Source organism: Poecilia reticulata, chromosome 16, assembly GCF_904066995.2.
Source record: "Poecilia reticulata chromosome 16, P_reticulata-male-v2, whole genome shotgun sequence".
Classification (NCBI taxonomy): domain Eukaryota; kingdom Metazoa; phylum Chordata; class Actinopteri; order Cyprinodontiformes; family Poeciliidae; genus Poecilia; species Poecilia reticulata.
The window spans coordinates 11,747,704-11,766,142 of record NC_088845.1 but is presented as its reverse complement, the minus strand read 5'-3'; the positions used below and the strand labels follow the sequence as shown (position 1 = coordinate 11,766,142).

Genomic DNA, 18,439 nt, shown 5'->3' with positions numbered 1-18,439 from the left:
ACCGTGGGAAGGGGGGTGGGGAGGAAGGTGCCAAGTGGAAAGGGTTGCATCCATCTGGTTAAGTGTGAGTCAGTCGGACGGCTGGTGAACTGATGGGACAGAGCGTGTGTGAGTGAGAGGAAACAGAGAATGAGCTCTTTCATTTGATGGTCTGAGTGGAAAAAGCGAGACTGGACTCCGCAGACGATGTTTACTTTTGAGGAGCGTGGGGGTTGAAAGGTCCTTCAGTGAAGTGAATGTGTGAGGACAGTGTGTTAGACTGTGTGTTGTACTGTGGCATTCCCAAACAATGGGTCCTGTATTAGTCTTAATGTAATAAATGTCTGTTTTTCACACATGGGCTACAACTCTGCAAGTAAACATTTCCACTCTGTTATTAGGGACCAAGATTTATCATTTTATATGACCTAAACATAACCCCATCCTATCATTTAAGCTTGCAGTTTGTGTTTTGTTGTTTTTTGTTTTTTTGGTGCAGATTCAACTTTAATCAAACATGACATGTATGAGAGTTTTGCATGCTGAAATCATACACATACAAATAAATAAGCGCAGGAGAAAGCAACAAAATTAAAGCGGGTAATCATTGTCAGATTAAAATGATCTGTATATTCTTTCTTAAAACCTTTCTTGAGGAGTGCTTTGGCATTGTAACATACCAAAAATAATTTGGATGCCATTGTTATTAGATGAAGACTATTTATATTGCATCATCCATTAGGAGGCCAGAGGATAAAATCAGCCTTCTCTCTCTATAGTTGGACCTCTTGAAATATTGTTTTCCTTGCTACTTTATCTGATAACTGTATTAAATTCTGCCATCTTCATATGACATGGTAATCATTCTTTTGCATTTCTCTTAGTGTATTCAGATGAATTATTAAAAGGCCTCCATGGAACTTATTAAGTAGAGCTTAAACAGTGGGGCTGATACTAATGTTTGATTTTCTATGTAGTCTGCGCTACGGATTACAATTAAGATTGATTTCATTATTGTATTGTGTGTGTATATATATGTATATTATATAACACCTGCAAAGTAAAAGAAAAAAAAAAGCATCCATGCTTTTAGTTTATGCATCTACAACCTGGACGTTGTTGGAGTTCTTTGTTTTTGATGCATTCAATGGATGCAAAAAAAATCTGCTTATTCAGTAATTGATCACCAGTGAGTCGATCAAGTGAACAACTGATTGGTTCAGATCTCTGACTGATTATCTCCCTCATCTGTACTGTTAGGTTTGCTATTGTAAAGAAAGGAAGTCAATATTCATGATGCTAATCTGCTTCTAGTTTTTAGGGTTTTTTTTCTTTTCTCTCTCTTTCTGGCTTAGTGTGGAAAACAGCATCTACATTAATGCTTTGTGGCTAATGTGGATGCTTTTAAAAGCTATTGAAACGTGATACTAAATGAGGAGAGATCTGTTTTCACTTGAGTTTATTTCACTGAATAATAAATGTCAGCGCTGGTCAGGGCAAAGTTATTATTTCTCCTTAGATCTGAATGCACTTCTAAAAAGTACCATTCGATGTAATTATTTGTAGATGGTATAAGGACTGGGCTGAGTCATTTATTGCCTTTTTGTTATGCACATCATGGGTCTAAGATTTTCAGCATCGTGAGCCAAGGTGCACCTTTGTGTGAGTGCAGAGGCATTTTTGGCTTACAGGCTTTGATTCTGGATAGCCTGACATTCCTTCCAAGAATATTTGACATGAACCCTGGTATTTCAGCTTTGTTTGGTGCCTTTTTTTAAATCAGCTGAAGCTCAGATGAACCTGCTGCACACGCTAATGCACATAATTGAACGACTGAATGAGTCAGGGTCAGGTTTTTTTTTTCTTTTTCTTTTTTTTTTGCCAAAAAAGGCTAATCAGAGATTTCTTTGTTTAATCTTGGCAATTACAGCTGCACACATACCCAAACTCTCCCGCATACACATGGAAGCAGTTAGGCCAAGCTGGAGGTTCACTCTGAACTGCCAATCCATGCCAGTCGATTTCCCCCGGCCTATCAACTGTTTCCATGAGGCCATTGACCTCTTTATGGGGGTGAGGAGACAAGAGCAGATGGGGGCGGCAGCTAGTTGGAGTAGAAGACTGGAGTTAGCTTTAGCTGCAAGGGAACAAACAAATAAGCCAAAAGCCTATTAAGCTTTGCTGAATGTGTGTGCAGGGATGTGGGAGAAATTCGCAGCTTGTTATTTGGGATACCTCGTTTATCATCTTTACAGCGTAAACAGACTCTGGAAAGCCTTGCGCAGAAATTTAGAGGGATGTGGCTGTTCAATATCATTAAAAATGTCTGAATAGAAGGTCATCGACTCCCTGCAGCAGCCGAGTCCAAGGAAAACCACGATAAGCTTATTGCACTAAAACAATGTTACAGGAGTATGTTTCCTTTTTGCAGCAAAAACAAAGAACAGCGTGTAAGGCATGTTGTGTGAAGCAATGAACAAAAAAAAAAAAGAACGCTGCTTGTGTTTTCCTTTAGCTATTGGCCATAATCTTATTTTAGCAGCTATGTAATGCTTGTTAAATTATATAATTGGCTCTTGTCGACCTGGTATGAATGCACTGGCTGTCTTAGAGTGAAAGTAGAAGGAGGTGCTTTAGTTAGGCAGGACAAGCAGGAGAAGAAAGTTAGGAGAGAAGAAAAAGGGACAAAATTACGGGTATATGAATGAATGGCGGGAATATAGCTCATTTGCTCAGAGAGAAATAGGCCTGACTAGACATATTGTCATGTTCTTAACACCCTCAGCAAGGAGGAGCCACTCCCTTTCTCACCAACCCATGATCTGACTTCCTTGTACATGCAGTCAGCTGTGCAACAGTATCTCCAGTATCTCGCCCTGTACGCGCTGCTGGTGTGTTTGCCGACTGTCAGGGCAGCGACAAGATCTCCAGAATAACTTTGCTCCCTGTAAAAAGCTGCGGCCTTTGTTCTTTTACCCCTTCTATGACACTGAAGTAACAGACAGACGTTATCTTGAAATTTCTTATCTGTGGGAAAAAAATTAAGGCTTATCTTTAACAGTTTATGGAATAAATTAGGACACTTGTGTTTTCTTTAAGCCTAATTTGTTTTGGAGCAGTTATCTCTAAAGCGATGATGCATAAAGAGCTGAGTGCCTTTGTGAAGTTTATGCATATTTTCAGGAAATTTAGCCTATACTGACTGATGCAGCAGAGGTTTAGTCTAGAGACAAACAACAAACCTCCAGGACATTTCCCACAATTCACCTCCCTGTGTCTGTTATTAGATTGTCTTGTAAACGCCCACATCTTAGGATCAGTCCTGTTATTCTGTTGTCATCACAAAGCTTATGTTTGAGATTAAAGAACAAAGTTAGTCAGAAATGGTTTCATTACCTTTAACGTCTTGATTAACTAAACAAAAGGCTACTTTTCTTTTTCCAGAAATGTCCAAGTTCAAGTTTTAGAGTTTTAGTTTCCTTTCAGGTTCTGTTTTAACTCCCAAGTGTGAGGGTCACTGAGTACAGGCAACTCCTGACCTCTGTTGTTTTATGTCAACTTTGGTGTATTACTGCTTGCGTAACGAGTTAGGAGTCATGTGACACCTGTCAACTGTATTATTTTGCAAAGGGGTAGGAATATTTCCGCATTAAGTACTAGAACCCTAATTAGACTTTGTAAAATACTTTGTCAGCGAGTGAAACTTATGTTAAAAACTATTTATGTCCACGTATGTGTGAAATAAGCAAATGTGTCAGTGTGGGGAAAGAAAAAACAAAAGTATGATATGAAAGTTCTGTTCTGTGGTTGTCCGCAGGGGCCACAAGGTCAACACGGTAGCCAGCAATAATGCTGATGCGCACAGCCTCGATGTATTAAAAGTTAGTAGTTTCAGCTGTCTGCTACACATGCATTAGATTAAGATCTTGCATAAGTCCATAGTTGAACTGAAGTCACTGATCACATCAGACATCCTTAACAATTTTGATGAGATATAAGTCACATACCCTCATTTAGGATTGTGAAGGTGTTCTACTTTTGTGATGTGTCATTCAGAGTATTTCCCTCAATGCCTTTCATTCATTTTCAGGTCCTTCACTTTTCACACATCCACCCATCCGGTTCAAGGAATATTACTATCCTCCAGCCAACTAGCATCTTGAAATTAGCCTTTTGCACCTGTGGACACTTTCTACTCCCAATGTCTTGCCAAAATACTTGCATCCTTTTAACTTTTTTTTTTTTTTTTTTTTTTTTTACATTTTGTAAGATTAGTGCATCATGTAAAGTGAAAAGACACTGGTTTTCAACTGTTTGTGAAAATAAGGGACTCTGCTTTAGGCTTCTCCATAAAGGCCAGGTTTTTTAATAAGGACTTCTTTCACTGTGGGCCTTTGCAGCTCCTCCAGAGTTACCACAGACTTCCTCACTGCTTCTCTGAGTAATGCTCTCCTTCCCCATCTTGCCAGCCATATCTTGTGTCATATGTCCATTTCTCTTTCCATGAGATGTTCAGAGTTTGAAGTATTATTGTATTATCAAACCACAGTTTTAAGATGTTTAAAACATTCTTTTTTTTCCTGCCATTTCCCAATTATGCTCTACTTATTGTTGCCTCATCGTATAAAATAACATGAGAGTTTCTTTCCCTCAAGGCACACTATATATTTATTTATGTTGCAAGCTAAGGATACTTGTTCTATATAGATTCATACACAGGAGACATGCTCTCTAGTCAGAAAGGTGTTTTGGGCGTGCGAACTCAGAGCTCTGCCAGCTGCGGTTGGAGCTGCTTGGTCAAGGTTGGACAAGCCGAGGGTGTGTGCTCCGTTATGCTTTGCTGACTTTTGGAAACAGATGTGTAATTAGCAAGCTCTGATGTGTGGGACCTAACAGTTTCTGGATACTTAACTTCTTCCTGTGCTTGCCAAAATGTCTTGCGTATACTTGGATCTTTCCGTTGCCTGTTCCTTAAAGTGTTTCCTCTGCTGCTGCTTTGTTTCTTATTTCAGAGTGAACCATTTTCCTCTTTTTCCTTCCTACGTCTCCTCCATATCTCATATTACCATCCCTCCTTTCATTTTGTTTGTAAATTCATTTTTTGATGATCAATTATGCCATCATAAAACATCTGAAAAGTTATGCTAGTTATGTAAGTTTCCAAAATAATCGCACAACGTGTAAGACTAAATAAACTGCAGGTTTCACTGAACTTCTCATTGTTGCTGCTAGAACCATCTTCTGTGTTTATTTTCTTTTGAAACATTAAATAAGCTCCATTTGGCTCCACTAAGCAGCTTTCCCGTAACGTACAGCTTTCGTCCAGTGAAACATCCCAGGTTATTCTGATCTTTAATTCAGTTTCTTTGTCAGATGTCTGGTTTATTCCTTCAAACAGTCAATCGGCAAATGTGAAGCAGAGTAATTTTTGGAGAGTAGTAGCTTGCTACCAACATCCCGTCCATGCACAACGTTGTTGGTCATTGCTGGGGTTGAGACGTGATCATTGCCATCTGCCGATGCGGAGGAGGCGTTTACCAGAGCACCTTTGATTACACTGTGACCTAAAGCTATTACAGGCCTCGCTCCTTCAGTTGATCCTCTGCGGAGGTGAAGCGGCAGTCTTGAAGGTTTTGTTTGCTTATCTTCTGCCTGTCAGTTTATTGATGGAATCTGAAGTGTTAGGATTACGTGTGGCGCAGGTGTATTGATGTGCATCAGCAAGTCTTTTCCTCAGAAATTGCATTGCTAAGAAACACCTCGGCAAACACGTTTTGAAAAGAGCAAGCTTGAAACAGAAACAAAATATTCCCATCTTGCTAATTGAAAATGATTCGTGTTCATAAGATTTCAAATATTATGCTTGAATCATCAAAAAAGTCAGATTAACTAACATCAGTATTCCAGCATCTTTGTTTATCCATCCTTTCATTTAGGTTAGACCGTCTTACTGGAGCTTCATTCTTTTTGAAAATTGAATCATTTCAGTTTTGCTCAGGTAAACCTGAAATGAAACTGATGGCAGTTTTTGTCATGCTTCTTACGGAAACACTTGTGGCCTCCATGTTTTACAAAACGTCTCGCTCTCTTTCTTGATTCTTTCTTTGTGTCTCGCCTTCTCTCACTCTCTTCTCATGTGATTGGTTATACAGGAAATGGCTCTGATAGCTTCCTGAGGAAATTACACCCACTTCCTGTCTGTATGGCTCTTTATTTGCCAGAGCTTTTTTTTTCTTTTTTAGTCTGTGTTGAGGCGCCCAACGGCCTCAACACAGCTGCTGGAGGGGTGGGTTAGCAGCAGCATCAGCAGCAGCTCTGGTAGGAATCCCCTGGTCACAGTTAATGAGGGTCTCTGGCCTGATGAATGAGGCAGATAAGCAGCAGCCACAGTACAAGCTGTCCGAGCTGCAGCCATCAACTGCCGCTCTATTTTTAGATGCTGCACTTAGAGCTCAATTCAGTCACAACTTCAAACACATCTCTGCATCTCAGAAACTGAAAGATGTGCTAATGAGAACATGTTTTGTTTAGGTTATTGTGTTGCTACCAAACAAAGGAAAGCACAAAGTAGAACACATGGGAACATATAAGAGATCTTCTAATAACTGCGTCAAAATTCATATTAATATTAAAACAAGCATAGGGTTCGACGAGGAATTTAAAAGCAGGTATTCCCGGTAATGCAAGGCAATGCAATTCCTTTACTAGCCGTAACATGCTGCCTAATAGCCCGAAAAGCCCCTGAGCTACAGTAAATTAAGAGGATAAGTGTAATTCTTCAGCTAGGGTGTGTCACAATCCCTGATAATCATATCAGCCTGGGATAATTAGGCCTGTTTGTTATTTTTAATGGAATCAGAAACTGTTAGACCTGCTCAGTTGGGCTGCAAGTTGTCTTGCAACAAAGGTCAAAAGGGTCAATACTTACTCAATCTGCCAGAGTTTGAGTCATAACCCTACGTCTGACTCAAACTTTAGTAAACGTTGGCCATTAGGACAAAAAAAAGGAGAAGTGAGCAGGTCATACGCTTACAGATCCAAGAGCAGAACTGAATGATCAATTTTTACCCTGATCTTCTGTTGTCATTCATGCACAGCTTGCAACATATCTATGACTTCAGTCATCTGCTGCAAACTAAGGGTGCATCAGATGACTAATGCAGGTGTTTAGTTGGATGCAACTAAGCACCTGCATTCAATTCAAAGCTGAGTGGTTTGCAGGTTTTGGGTGGTTTAGGGTAGTGCATGCATTATCAGTGCAATTGCAAAGGTTTGCATAAATACAGTCTGCTGTTTGATTATCTATTGACCTTTGCATGCCAGCAACATACCTATCAGCTGAGTGAAGGTCCATCCAGCAGGACTGGCATGCACATTTTGAATGTGGTGCACTTAATATAATATTTCATGAAATGTTGCACCCGCCATCATATTGTTATTGCAATGATTGCTGCAATTTGATTGTGCTGCTCTAAATGCAATAGTTATGAATAACAAGAGTTTCATAATATTCCTAAAATTGTGCATCCTAATTAAAACAAAAAAAAACCCTTTTAGAGCTTATCATCTTGCACTGTAATCGCACGACTGAAACTTTTTTTTATCTTAGTTTTTGCATACTTTATTATTAGTGCTGCACTGAGGCTGTGAACAGGGTTCAGTTTTGCTGCTGGCAGGTCATTTTATGAGAACTTGCGGTATCCTTTTAGGTTAGGTTGTGTTGTTGCACAGTCGTGTCCTGATACTGGTATTTGGTGCTAGCAACAGTTTGTCACTCGCCTGTCTCACAGTCACTGTTATGCAGTTACATCTTGACTGAGAGCTATTAGCCTCTACTACTACTGAGGTATGGGTGCTGCAGAGGCCCACCTTTGGGTGAGGGGCACGGTTTGGCCCCTAATCCTGTCCAGATCAAAAGGGTTTCACCTTAGCGTCCGATTGTTTTCACAGTTCCACAGTGGCTAAGGGATTTATGTAAGAGTTGATGTAAGAGTTGGTGGGTTATCATTAGCCTGCGCTGACCCTGTTGGAAATATTTAATACTAAACTCTGCTGCCATTCAGTCTAAATAAAGAGGCAGCTGCTTATTTTAGCTTGCCTTCATACTGTATTAGATCTCAGCTTGTTCAGCAATGGAGAAGGAATGTTCTTATAAAGACCAGTTGTCACACACACCCACCGGTACACCGGCAGCCTCCACACACACACACATACACAGACGTACGAGCGTAGTCTTAGCTCAAATACACACAAAGGCAAACACGCTTGATGGCTATCATTACATTGATGCCACCTGACACTTAGTTAGTAGTGGAATGTGATGGGAGGGAGGAGCAGGGGTCAGCTGCCGACTCTCAGGAACACCACAGTTGATCTCTGCACTTCTGGGACTGAATACTGCGTGCACGCTGCATGAGCCAGGAGGAGCCCCAACCGTGGAGAGCTGATGCCAACTTTGATGTAATTGTGAGGGGATGGGGAAAAAAAGTCTGCTCAGTGTTGAAACTCACACTGTCTCCATCTGTTGTCCGAACCGTGCCATATGCTGGAATGCACCACACGGTCCAGTTTAGTTAGAGCAGGAGCTGCTACTCTGTAGAAGGGAACTGACCTTCTTCGCTTCCCTTTGAGTAGCCACAATCAGCTTCCTGCCTGCTCTAATTTCCCTCTAAGAATACCTAAATGTATTACAGATTCACTGAAATAAACCAAGACGCAGCAATAATAAGGGGCTGGCTTCAGAATCTCCTATAATGAGGGGACTGAAATGCTGAGACATGCTGCATGGAAACAGCAGCATGCTTTCCTCCATGTTATCTCAGCTTTTCCATTATACTTAGAATTCAGGAATAACTGAAACTGAAATGCTTCACCAATCTTTATCCCACTGAGAGCTGTAATGCTTGGTCAGTTTATTCACTTATCAATGATCCATGTTAATTTTTTTATTTTATTTTACTTGGATCAGCCGATTTTAGAGGGAAGTTGCCCCCATACATTCTTTAAAAACATTTGCGGTAGGTTTTTGCTAGAAAAATTCATACGTAGTCATTTTACAAGTATTTCTAAACGTTTTAAGGGTAGTTTTTTTTTTCTACACACCATGTGTGTATACTACATGCTACATGTTTCTGTTGATAATGTATTTGGCTTTTTTATTATATATTTTTTAAAGGAAAGCTCAAAAGGATGAAACTGAGCACCTTTGCTGTACCCCATTCAGCCTTAATAATATTTGATGGTCTTGCTTTCTCTCGCTCTGTTGCAGCCTGAATGAACTGTAGATATGTTGACAAAACTCCAGTTTTCTTTACAAGCTCACTAATAACAAAATAGCTAGGTTTTGTTCTCTATCACCCATTAACAATAATTACCACTGAAGACACCTGGTGGGTCTTTTTACTTTCATGAAGAAGATGGGATTTTTCAGATTCCACAAATCCAGGTAGATCAGGCTTCAAAATCGACAACAACAAACAAACAATTAATTGATTTCTCTAAACATCCCCAACAAAAACACTAACTAGATGTTCAAAAAAATACATATTTATTTTTGCAACTACACTGATCTATAAATAACGAATGCTAGTAACTTATCTGTATTTTATAATTTCTGAAGAGTTTTTGCATTGCTTTATTAGAATAAAATTAAATTCACTGAAAAAATGCAACAGGTCGCCAAATATTTTTTCTTTTTTTGAAGAACATAGAACGTAGTTATTTTGACTTGAATTAAACATATAGGGTGTCATGTGAACAAAAATTCCTATCCTGGACTGAAATAACTTAAACTGTCTGAAGGTTTTCTGGTTGATACATCTGTTATTAAAACTTCACTTCATCTTTTAAAGGAGTTTTAAAGAAAATCATTTTACCTTTCAAGCAGGAAGAAGCCATATTTTGAAGTAGTGTCTTTACTTCAGTGTTGTTGTGTTTGTGTATGTCTCTGCAGATGTGCAGCTTTTGCTGCCACAAGCCTGTGACTCTCTCTGTTTAGCTAACCCCTCCTCCGCAGCTGGCCTTTGTCAGCATGCAGCCCACTGTATACGGTCATAAATGAACCCATTTTCTCTCTCTGTCTCCCTGTTCCACTTTGTCTCCCATGCCACCAGTTCTGTTGAAGTCATGCACAAGAAGACCTCTGCTTGGCCCCAAAGCATTTATCAGAGCTACCACATCGCTATACAAATACACTTGATCAAAGTCACATATCCAGTCTTGCAGGAGCACCCTTTCAGGTTTCCCCAGAAATCAAGTGATTTATTTATTTTTGTTGTTGTTCGCTCGTAATCAGCCGAAGTAACTGCAAATTCACTTGTATAATTAGACTTGTGCATTCATCGAAAAGTGGATTTTTTTTTTCTTTTAGGGGCTTCACATTTTCTTAATGCGTTTTGTTTTTGAGGAAAAGTGGCAGTTATATTTTTCTATTTCTTTTTAATTATTTAATTCAGTTCAATTATCTTTAACTATACTGCCCTAATTCACAACATACCATCTCAAAGTACTGTACAAAAAAGTAATTTTAGTTCAATCAATACATACTTTACAATTGATCCTAGTCATCAAACTGTGCATCAAGTTCAGCTCATTATTCAAATTAATTTGTAAGGCTTTCTGTAAAGAGACCCAGCAAATTGCATCAAATCAGTAATTTGTAGCATTAGCTTCTCCTGGACAAGCACAAAGTGACGGCAGACAATTGCTTCCTTTGTGGTTTTGACGATCTCTCATATTGAGCATGCATGTAGTGACAGTGGAGAGGAAAAAACCCCTCCAGCACAACCAGGCCATCTGCCGCCACCGAGAAGACCTAATAGTTATTGAAGAACCAATGTAGAAGTACTTTTTAGTACTCTTACTTTATTTTACTTTACTGAAAAGTAAAAAAAAAGTGTAGTTTTTGTCATTGTTATCTTAGCCATTGTCCTTCTCCAGGAGGATTTCAGAGTCAAACAGAATGCCACTATTCATTTCATTTGAACAATTGATTTCAATGTTTTTGTAATGCAGGGTGAGAATTAATACCCTTTATTTTATGATTAGGAACTCTGCTTAAAGTGCTGCAAAGAAATGTATATGCCAATCAGGCATAATAATGTTCCTGTTAGTGTGTGTATCCCCTGCTGGTGCTAAAATAGAACTTGATGAACTGCCTTCACCAGATCCTTGAAACTGTGTTGTGGTACTTGGCATTAAAATGTTAGCATCAGATCCTTTAAGTCCAGTATGTTGTGAGATGGAGTCTCTTTGGATTTGTCTTATTTTTCCAGGAGACCCAAAAGATACTTAATTTTATTGAGATCTGGAGTATTTGGATGTCAAATGAGCACCTTTCACTTGTGCTTCTCTGATCATTCTTCAACCATTTTTGCATTTTAGCAGGAAACTGTATGCTGCTGAAATAAGACGCAAGCAATGGGGAATACTGTCTTTATTAAATTGGGTACTTGGTGGCCAACAGTGCTTAGGTAATGGGACTTTGTCAAAGTAAGATCCACATGGATCTAAGCAAAACATTACCCAAAGTATTGTTCTGCCAAAGCTAGCTTGGCCTTTTCCCTTACTACATCCTGGTGCCACATGTTCTAGAGGAAAGTGTTCATGTTTCATTGGACCAGACCGCCTTCTTCCATTGCTCTGTTCTCCGTTTCTGATGCTGACATACCCATTTTGGCTCTTTCAAAAGTCTACAGGATTCAGAATGGAAACCCTAACAAATCTGTGTTAATGCAGTCCCATGTGCAACAAACTGTAATGCAATGTTTGCTTTATTGGGACACCTTTCGATCAGAACCACCCATAACTTTTTTGGCAATTTGAGCTACAGAAGTTCAGTTGTTGAATCGGACCGCATGGGCTTCCCTTCATTTCTTACAGGCATAAGACTTTATTGCCCCTGACCACATCACTGTTTCCCTACTGCTCCTTACTTGAAACGCTTTTCATGAATCTGGAGTACTGCAGACTGAGAACACCACATAAGGTCTCACTTTTTGTCGATGTCCTCACTCAGTCATCAAGCCCTTAAAATTGGATCCTTTCGAGCGAACGTAAATCCTCATGCTGGCCCATATTCCCTGCTTTTACTGCTTTTAACTTTTGGGGATAAAATATTCACTTGCTCGTTAATCCAGCTCAGCCACTAAAAGTTACAAAAACAGTTAATTCATCTTAATTGCTCATCTTTCAGGGGTCATATTGTTATCCCTATTGTTATGTAGTGCTTCTAGTCATCCAGATATGTATTGTCGTTTACCTGGTATATTATATTAACTTCCTCAATCCTGAACAAAAAGGTTCTCTCATTTTCATCCCAGCTGCTGCAGCGTTCGTGACTCCCTGCAAGAAGTTCCAGTTTTATTCATTAGCCTGCAGGACAGGTTACCTAATGTCTTAAATTAGCCCCAGTCCCTTCAAAAGGAAGCACCATCTTGTTAGTTTTAAGAGTGTGCATCAGTGACCGAGCCTATAAAGCTGAAATGCATCTATGGTTAATGCTACGGTAGTTGAGAGATGCAAGCTGACTGATGAAAAGTTATGGCCTTTTATTGTGTTCTTCTGTATGCATCTGCATATGCCATGTGGTGTGTGTGTGTGCGTGTGTATTTAGAAACCCTGAAAGGCAAACATGTTCTTTATTACAATTTCAATTAGAGTAATCATTTCTAAGTTTGTTTGTTAGTTATTAACTACAGGGGCTGCATGAAAATGAGCAAATCAGGTTATTTTTAGGTAAAAGATTTTCCACTTGTGCATTTTTATTATTATTTTTAGCTGCCTTCACATGTTGCATATGATGTAACTTGTTTTGAAAATGGATCTGCAAAAAAAAAACAATTCTAATTTTGCAAGATCACTTGCAGAATTTAAAGAAGTTAAGGGAGAGTTAATTTTGAGATTTTTCTAAAAGGGATTCACTCACGTGTTATTTAACATTTGGGTTTGAGGATCTTTGTGTACATATCACATTTCAGCCTAAAGTCCACCGCTCTTCTGTGATGACTATCAAGCGCTGGCCAAAAGCTCTGGCAGAGCCTGATATTGTACGACAGCAAGGCAACACTCTGAACCACGCAGGACAACGACTAGACGTTGCTGTTGTACATGAACGTCTTTGATTTTAGGCTCTATTGTTAAGCCCTCCAGATGGAACAGAGTTTGGGAAAGACACCATAATGCTTCCCAGCCTGTCCCTAATGTCTTTATGGACAGCACTGTCCTTTTTGATAAGGCTACAGAAGTTGGTTAAATTCTCCACCAACTCAAGTGGTGCTCCTTTCATCTGTATTCTGTTGAGGGGGGATTTATGCACATCTCTTGAGTTTTGGAGCTGTTGATGTTAAGTCTGACCTGTCTGGCGTGTTTGTTGATTCTGTCAGTTTCGGATTGTATGCTACAGTGACTTGTTTGTGGAAGAGCAAGGTCATCTGCAAAGTCTTTGTCTTCCAACTGAGAGGACAAAGTCCACTGAATGCCTCTGGGTTTGCTTGCTGTTGTGTTTGTTGTGGTTCAGTCTATTGTAAGTTGGAAGAGTCCCCCCGTCTCACTTCAGACTGTACATAAGAACACTGTCCTCACATTTTTCATATCAGATTTTAGTGATGGCAATTATAATTATTACTGGTTCTTCAAAAGATAGGTTTTGAACTGGCTTAGACAAACTCTGGGCTCACATCCAATTGAGATGCTGCTTATGCTAGAAAGCCTTCCCCCCAGCCCCTTCAGTGAGGCTAAAATAAATCAATTTTGCAAAAAGAGTGGACTATATTTTCTCTACAGTGACAGCAGTTGCTCCCAAATGGTTGCCACAACCACTTAGTAGGTTTAGGGACGCACACGTTTTCTCTTAGCGCCACGTTGGTAAGGACAGCATGTGTTGTAATTGAGAACTGCATTTGTATTTACTCTGGCTACCTATGATGGTGAAATTTGTTTGATCTGAAAGACTTAAAGCATGACAGCCAAAGCTAAAATTGGTAAGAAGCAAAAGCCTTTTCTTGGTACTGTACACATCACACCTCCGTCCTTCTTTTTCAGCATCCCCAAGTTCTTACACTGTGCCCACTGTTGTCACCCAGCGTTGTTGTACAACTGTACAGCGTTGTACAGTTTACCTTTTTGATGTGTGTTTGGGTGTTCCCTGCTGGCGGCTCTGGGTCTGTGGCCTTCAGAGGACTGAATACAGGAGCTTTATTTTCAGATTAACTCAGTGCCATTTTTAGATCCTTGCTGTTACGTCATGACATCTACAGGAGAACTGTTTGCTGTTGCCCGAGTCAAAACGTTTGCTCCTGAGCTCAGCAAATAACCTAACTGTAACAGCATATAAGCTACAGGTATCTTTACAGTTTGATCATGTTGAATGTTTTGTGTTTTAGCAAATGGTACTGAAATCGATGGGTCTTTTTGCTAATCTGACAAATTGAATCCTGATACATTTTTTTGATTTTACACTTGGAAAGTTCCCTGCGTTCTGTCTCTTATCTGGTTTACTATTTACCTCTGCTTAGCAATGATCTATTGAATCAAAAGATTAAGATGTGTAATAAAGATCCAAATATTTACTAAGCATTTTTGTTGTCTCCCCTTTTCTTCTTCTGTCTCTCCATAGCAGGGTTTGTTTGGAGCTCAGCGCTCTAAGCCAGCCATGAGCATCATCGGGGCTGAAGATGAGGACTTCGAGAATGATTTAGCAGATGTGAGTAAAGTGCAAGAGAAACTGTTGAATCTTAACTGCATCATTACTTTTAGCTTAAGTTTGTAATCCTTCCATCTTCTTGTCGCTCTTCCGTTGTTCGTCACAGTCAACAGATGACAAATGCCCACACTTTGACAGCATCGACTTGTTGAAGAAACGGCCAACTCACCTGCTGGTGTTCATGCAGCATGTCATTCTCCAGTTTGACCCTGCGCCCTTGGTGAGAACCTAACATCTCGTGTACAGAAGATACATTTTTGATGGATTAGGGGGTTACAGATGTGTTTAAATTTTTTTTAAGCTGGAAGATGTTTCACTTTACAGTCTGAGTTATTTCAAAAGTTTGGAGTGTTTAGAAATGCACTCACTTTTCACACATCAATGTGGATTCTGTGTAATAATGTCAGGGATTTGGTTTGAAGTTTGCAGGTATTTAGTGGAGTTATGTCTGTGCCGATGCAGACAGGAAATGAGGGGGGAAGGTTGGGGTTGGGGACAGTTGTGTACAGTAGATTCCCACAAATGAATCGCCTTTGCTTCTGTGTGTCTGTGAGGAATTTAATCTAAAGAAAAATATATTTGCTGCAAAATGTAGTTCTTAAACACTGTTAATATATGAAAGTGAATGATACAGAGGGCCTCAAGTGATTTTATGCCTTTTCTGCTCAACACTTTTTTTTTTTTAAAAACTTTTTTATATACTAAAAAATTGCACAAGAACAAAATTCCATACCAGTCAAGGGATCTGTAATAGAACATTAATAACATGAGTGTCACTAAATAGATAACAAAATAATTACCAGAGTTATTTTGGAATTGCAAAAAAATGAGAGAAATTATAGAACAAAACACTTGCTGTTTAATTACATATTTATTTATAGATTCTAAAATCTAGGAAAATAAATCATTTCATGGTAACTAACCTAAAACAGGACAAGTTTAGTCTGACTTAGTGAATGAGGAGGAAAAACAAGGGTTTTTATGTGGTGTGTTGAGCCTCTGGTGTAACTATATATATATTATATATTACTTTTATATTTTTACAATGTGTTAAAGAAAAATGATTGACCTTCAATTTAAGGTTGTCATTTTTTATTAATCTTTAATAGAAAAACAACCCTTTATTGTTACATGTGTTGCCTTCTTGCTCATTTTTAATTGATTTATGTCTTCCTTTTACTGACAGCTGTCCAGAGACATCAGAAATATCCAATGCCAAATCTGTAAAGTGCAGTGAACTGAATCCCCCTCTGCCTCACCTTCTCATTCCAAGAGTGTAGAGGAATTTACACTGCAGGCTAAACACAGAAATACCCTCTCTAGAGCATGCTTTGTCTGTTTGTTCTGTGTTACTTTGGAAAAAAGGCAGGACTCTCCAAAAAAGATGTGTTGTCTTTGGATATAAGTGGCTTGTTTTTTATCTACTTATCTTTATTTATCAAAAATCCGACTTTGTACCGATAATGTTATCCTCATGTTGTTTAATTACTCTCTGCACTCTTAAAATATATACTTTTTCTTCTTGTTGTAAAGTAACTTTTTAAATTTCTCCTGGAAAATAATTCAGTTCTGCCTTAAGTGGATTTGGATTTAACCTCTTACCTTTGCCCTACTTTTTTTTCTCTCATGGATCTATGAAGTGTAAATGGAGCGCTTGCTCGCCTTTGACTCTTTCATACTCAGTGAAAATCTGTTGCAGCAGACAAGGTTAGTTGAATAATTCAGCCCTACGTTTGGGAATTAGAGTCTGTGGAAGAGGAGTAACTTATACACTGGAGTTCTCCACAGACTGATGAAGTGCTCTTTTCAAAGTTTGTAAAGTCTCACTTTGCAGATTTACAGGATTAGTTCCTTTGGATTGCTGTGCATAAAAAGAAGTCGAATGGTGCAAATTGTCTCAAATTTCACTTGTTATAACCACGATATTCATGAAGGGGTGAAAGTGAGATGTCTTTGCATTCCAGCGTACTTTTTGTTGTCCATTATCTATTTGTATTTTCAATGTTTCCATCCATTATTCATCTGTCTGTTTGTCCATCTGTCCATTCACCCACTCATTTGTACATCTGTCCTTCTATCCACCCATCATTCGCCCATCGATCCATCGGTTCTGTCATCTATCATCTATGTCTGCCTTTCCACCATCTACCCATTCATTTGCTCATCTATCCATTCATTTACTTGTCAGCCCTCTGTTCACTATCCATCCATCCATTCACCTGTCCAGTCATCTGTTTGTCCATCTTCCATCCATTTACCCACCCTTTAAACTTCACTGACCTGAGAGCTCTGTCTGTGCAAGTATCAAATTCTAACATAAGTAATGTTCAGTAAACATAATACACTAAACATTCAGTATTACTTGTTCATGTAGCTGACATAGAGCCTGCAGATTGCAAAGACATTACATAACAAGAATAAAGAATCACTGTCATAGTTGCTAGAGTGCAAAATCGTTAGCTTATGTCTGACATTTCTGGTTTGTCAGTAATTTTTAGGATTTATGATGAATATTAAATGACTTCTTCCATCGACAACTGTTGCAAACGTCAGACTAAAAAGTTGCTTTGTTTTCTGCCTCCTTCACAGTTGTGTTATCTTCACGCTGACATCGTGAAGAACCTCAATGCCAGAGACACCAAGAAACAGTTTCCAGAATTCTACAACAACTTCCTGGAGAAGGGTGCCGTAAGTAAAACGCTACCTTTTTTTCTGCAAAAAAAAAAAAAAAGAATTAAGATGAAAGCAGTTTCCAGAAATCTGTAGACAAACGAAAGAGTAAAAGGAATAATAGTAAACACCTCAAAAACCTGTCACTTAAGTATTTGCAATTTAACAAGAACAGTTAGCTTGAATGGGACAGAGCTGCATCTGCACTGCGCTTGGCCAAACTGCTAGTTTGCTAGGTTGTGATGAAAACAAAACAAAAACTGTAGTAGCAAGCAAAGAACTGGTCTGTTAGTCAACAGCCCATAGTCCTCTTTTCAGACAAGGTACTTTTTCCATTACATTTGGAAATCAAGGTCTGATATGCTGGACGAAGAGCAGAGAGGCAGAGAGTAAAAGTTGCAGTGTGAAATTTCCACATCCAGTGAAGATTTAGGGAGCCGTGTCATCTGCTGGTGTCGGTCTGCTTTGTTTTATCCACTAATAAGTCTGCACAGCCGTGAGAGCACTTCACGCTTTGCTCACATTCCTCTAGCAGGTCTTGCCACCTGTCCACTCTGATAATTTCTTTTTCTTATGTAATATTCTAATTTTCTGTGAAATAAAATTCTTGATTTTCATTATGTCGGGTCCAGAATCGAACAATAATAAACCCTTGGAATAATAAAATCAGTTTCATTTCTATTAAACTAAATTCAATAATATGCAACATTATTTAGATGTCATATCCTGCTCTGATAAGAGAGAAGTACTCGGTGTGACCAGGAGTTTGTTTGCTTGTTCCCAACTGTGTGTGTGTCATCTGTGTTTGCTCTCTGGTCTGTAGACCAGAGAGCAGCTCCAGGGCAGCTGCCCTCTGTATCTTTTTGTTTTCCCCCTGCACACCTGACCTTTCTCACTTCTCCTCTGCACCTCCTCCTCAGACATCTCTCAGACTCCACATATTAGTCAACTCTGCTCTCTCTCCATGTGTCTTCTAACCTTTCAACTTCCTGTCGGGATCGTGGGAAAAACCCCCGAGGAGGAATTATTCGTCATAGGTCTCAAGTTTAAAAATAAATAAATAAATAAAAGCAGCATTGTGGTGATGCT

At 39.1% G+C, this 18,439-nt stretch overlaps 1 protein-coding gene across 6 annotated transcripts in view; it reads left to right on the top strand.

The window, feature by feature from the left end:
- Positions 1 to 18,439, top strand: part of arhgef1 (Rho guanine nucleotide exchange factor (GEF) 1) — a 46,978-nt gene that overhangs the window by 7,427 nt on the left and 21,112 nt on the right. For 5 of the 6 annotated variants that reach the window (XM_017309699.2, XM_008431274.3, XM_008431270.3 and 2 more), the window contains exons 2-4: positions 14,594 to 14,680; positions 14,787 to 14,900; positions 17,270 to 17,368. In XM_017309699.2, coding sequence (XP_017165188.2) covers positions 14,630 to 14,680; positions 14,787 to 14,900; positions 17,270 to 17,368 — 264 coding nt within the window. In that variant the 5' untranslated portion in view covers positions 14,594 to 14,629. The remainder of the gene's footprint in view (positions 1 to 14,593; positions 14,681 to 14,786; positions 14,901 to 17,269; positions 17,369 to 18,439) is intronic. The other variant, XM_008431271.3, reaches the window with a different exon arrangement.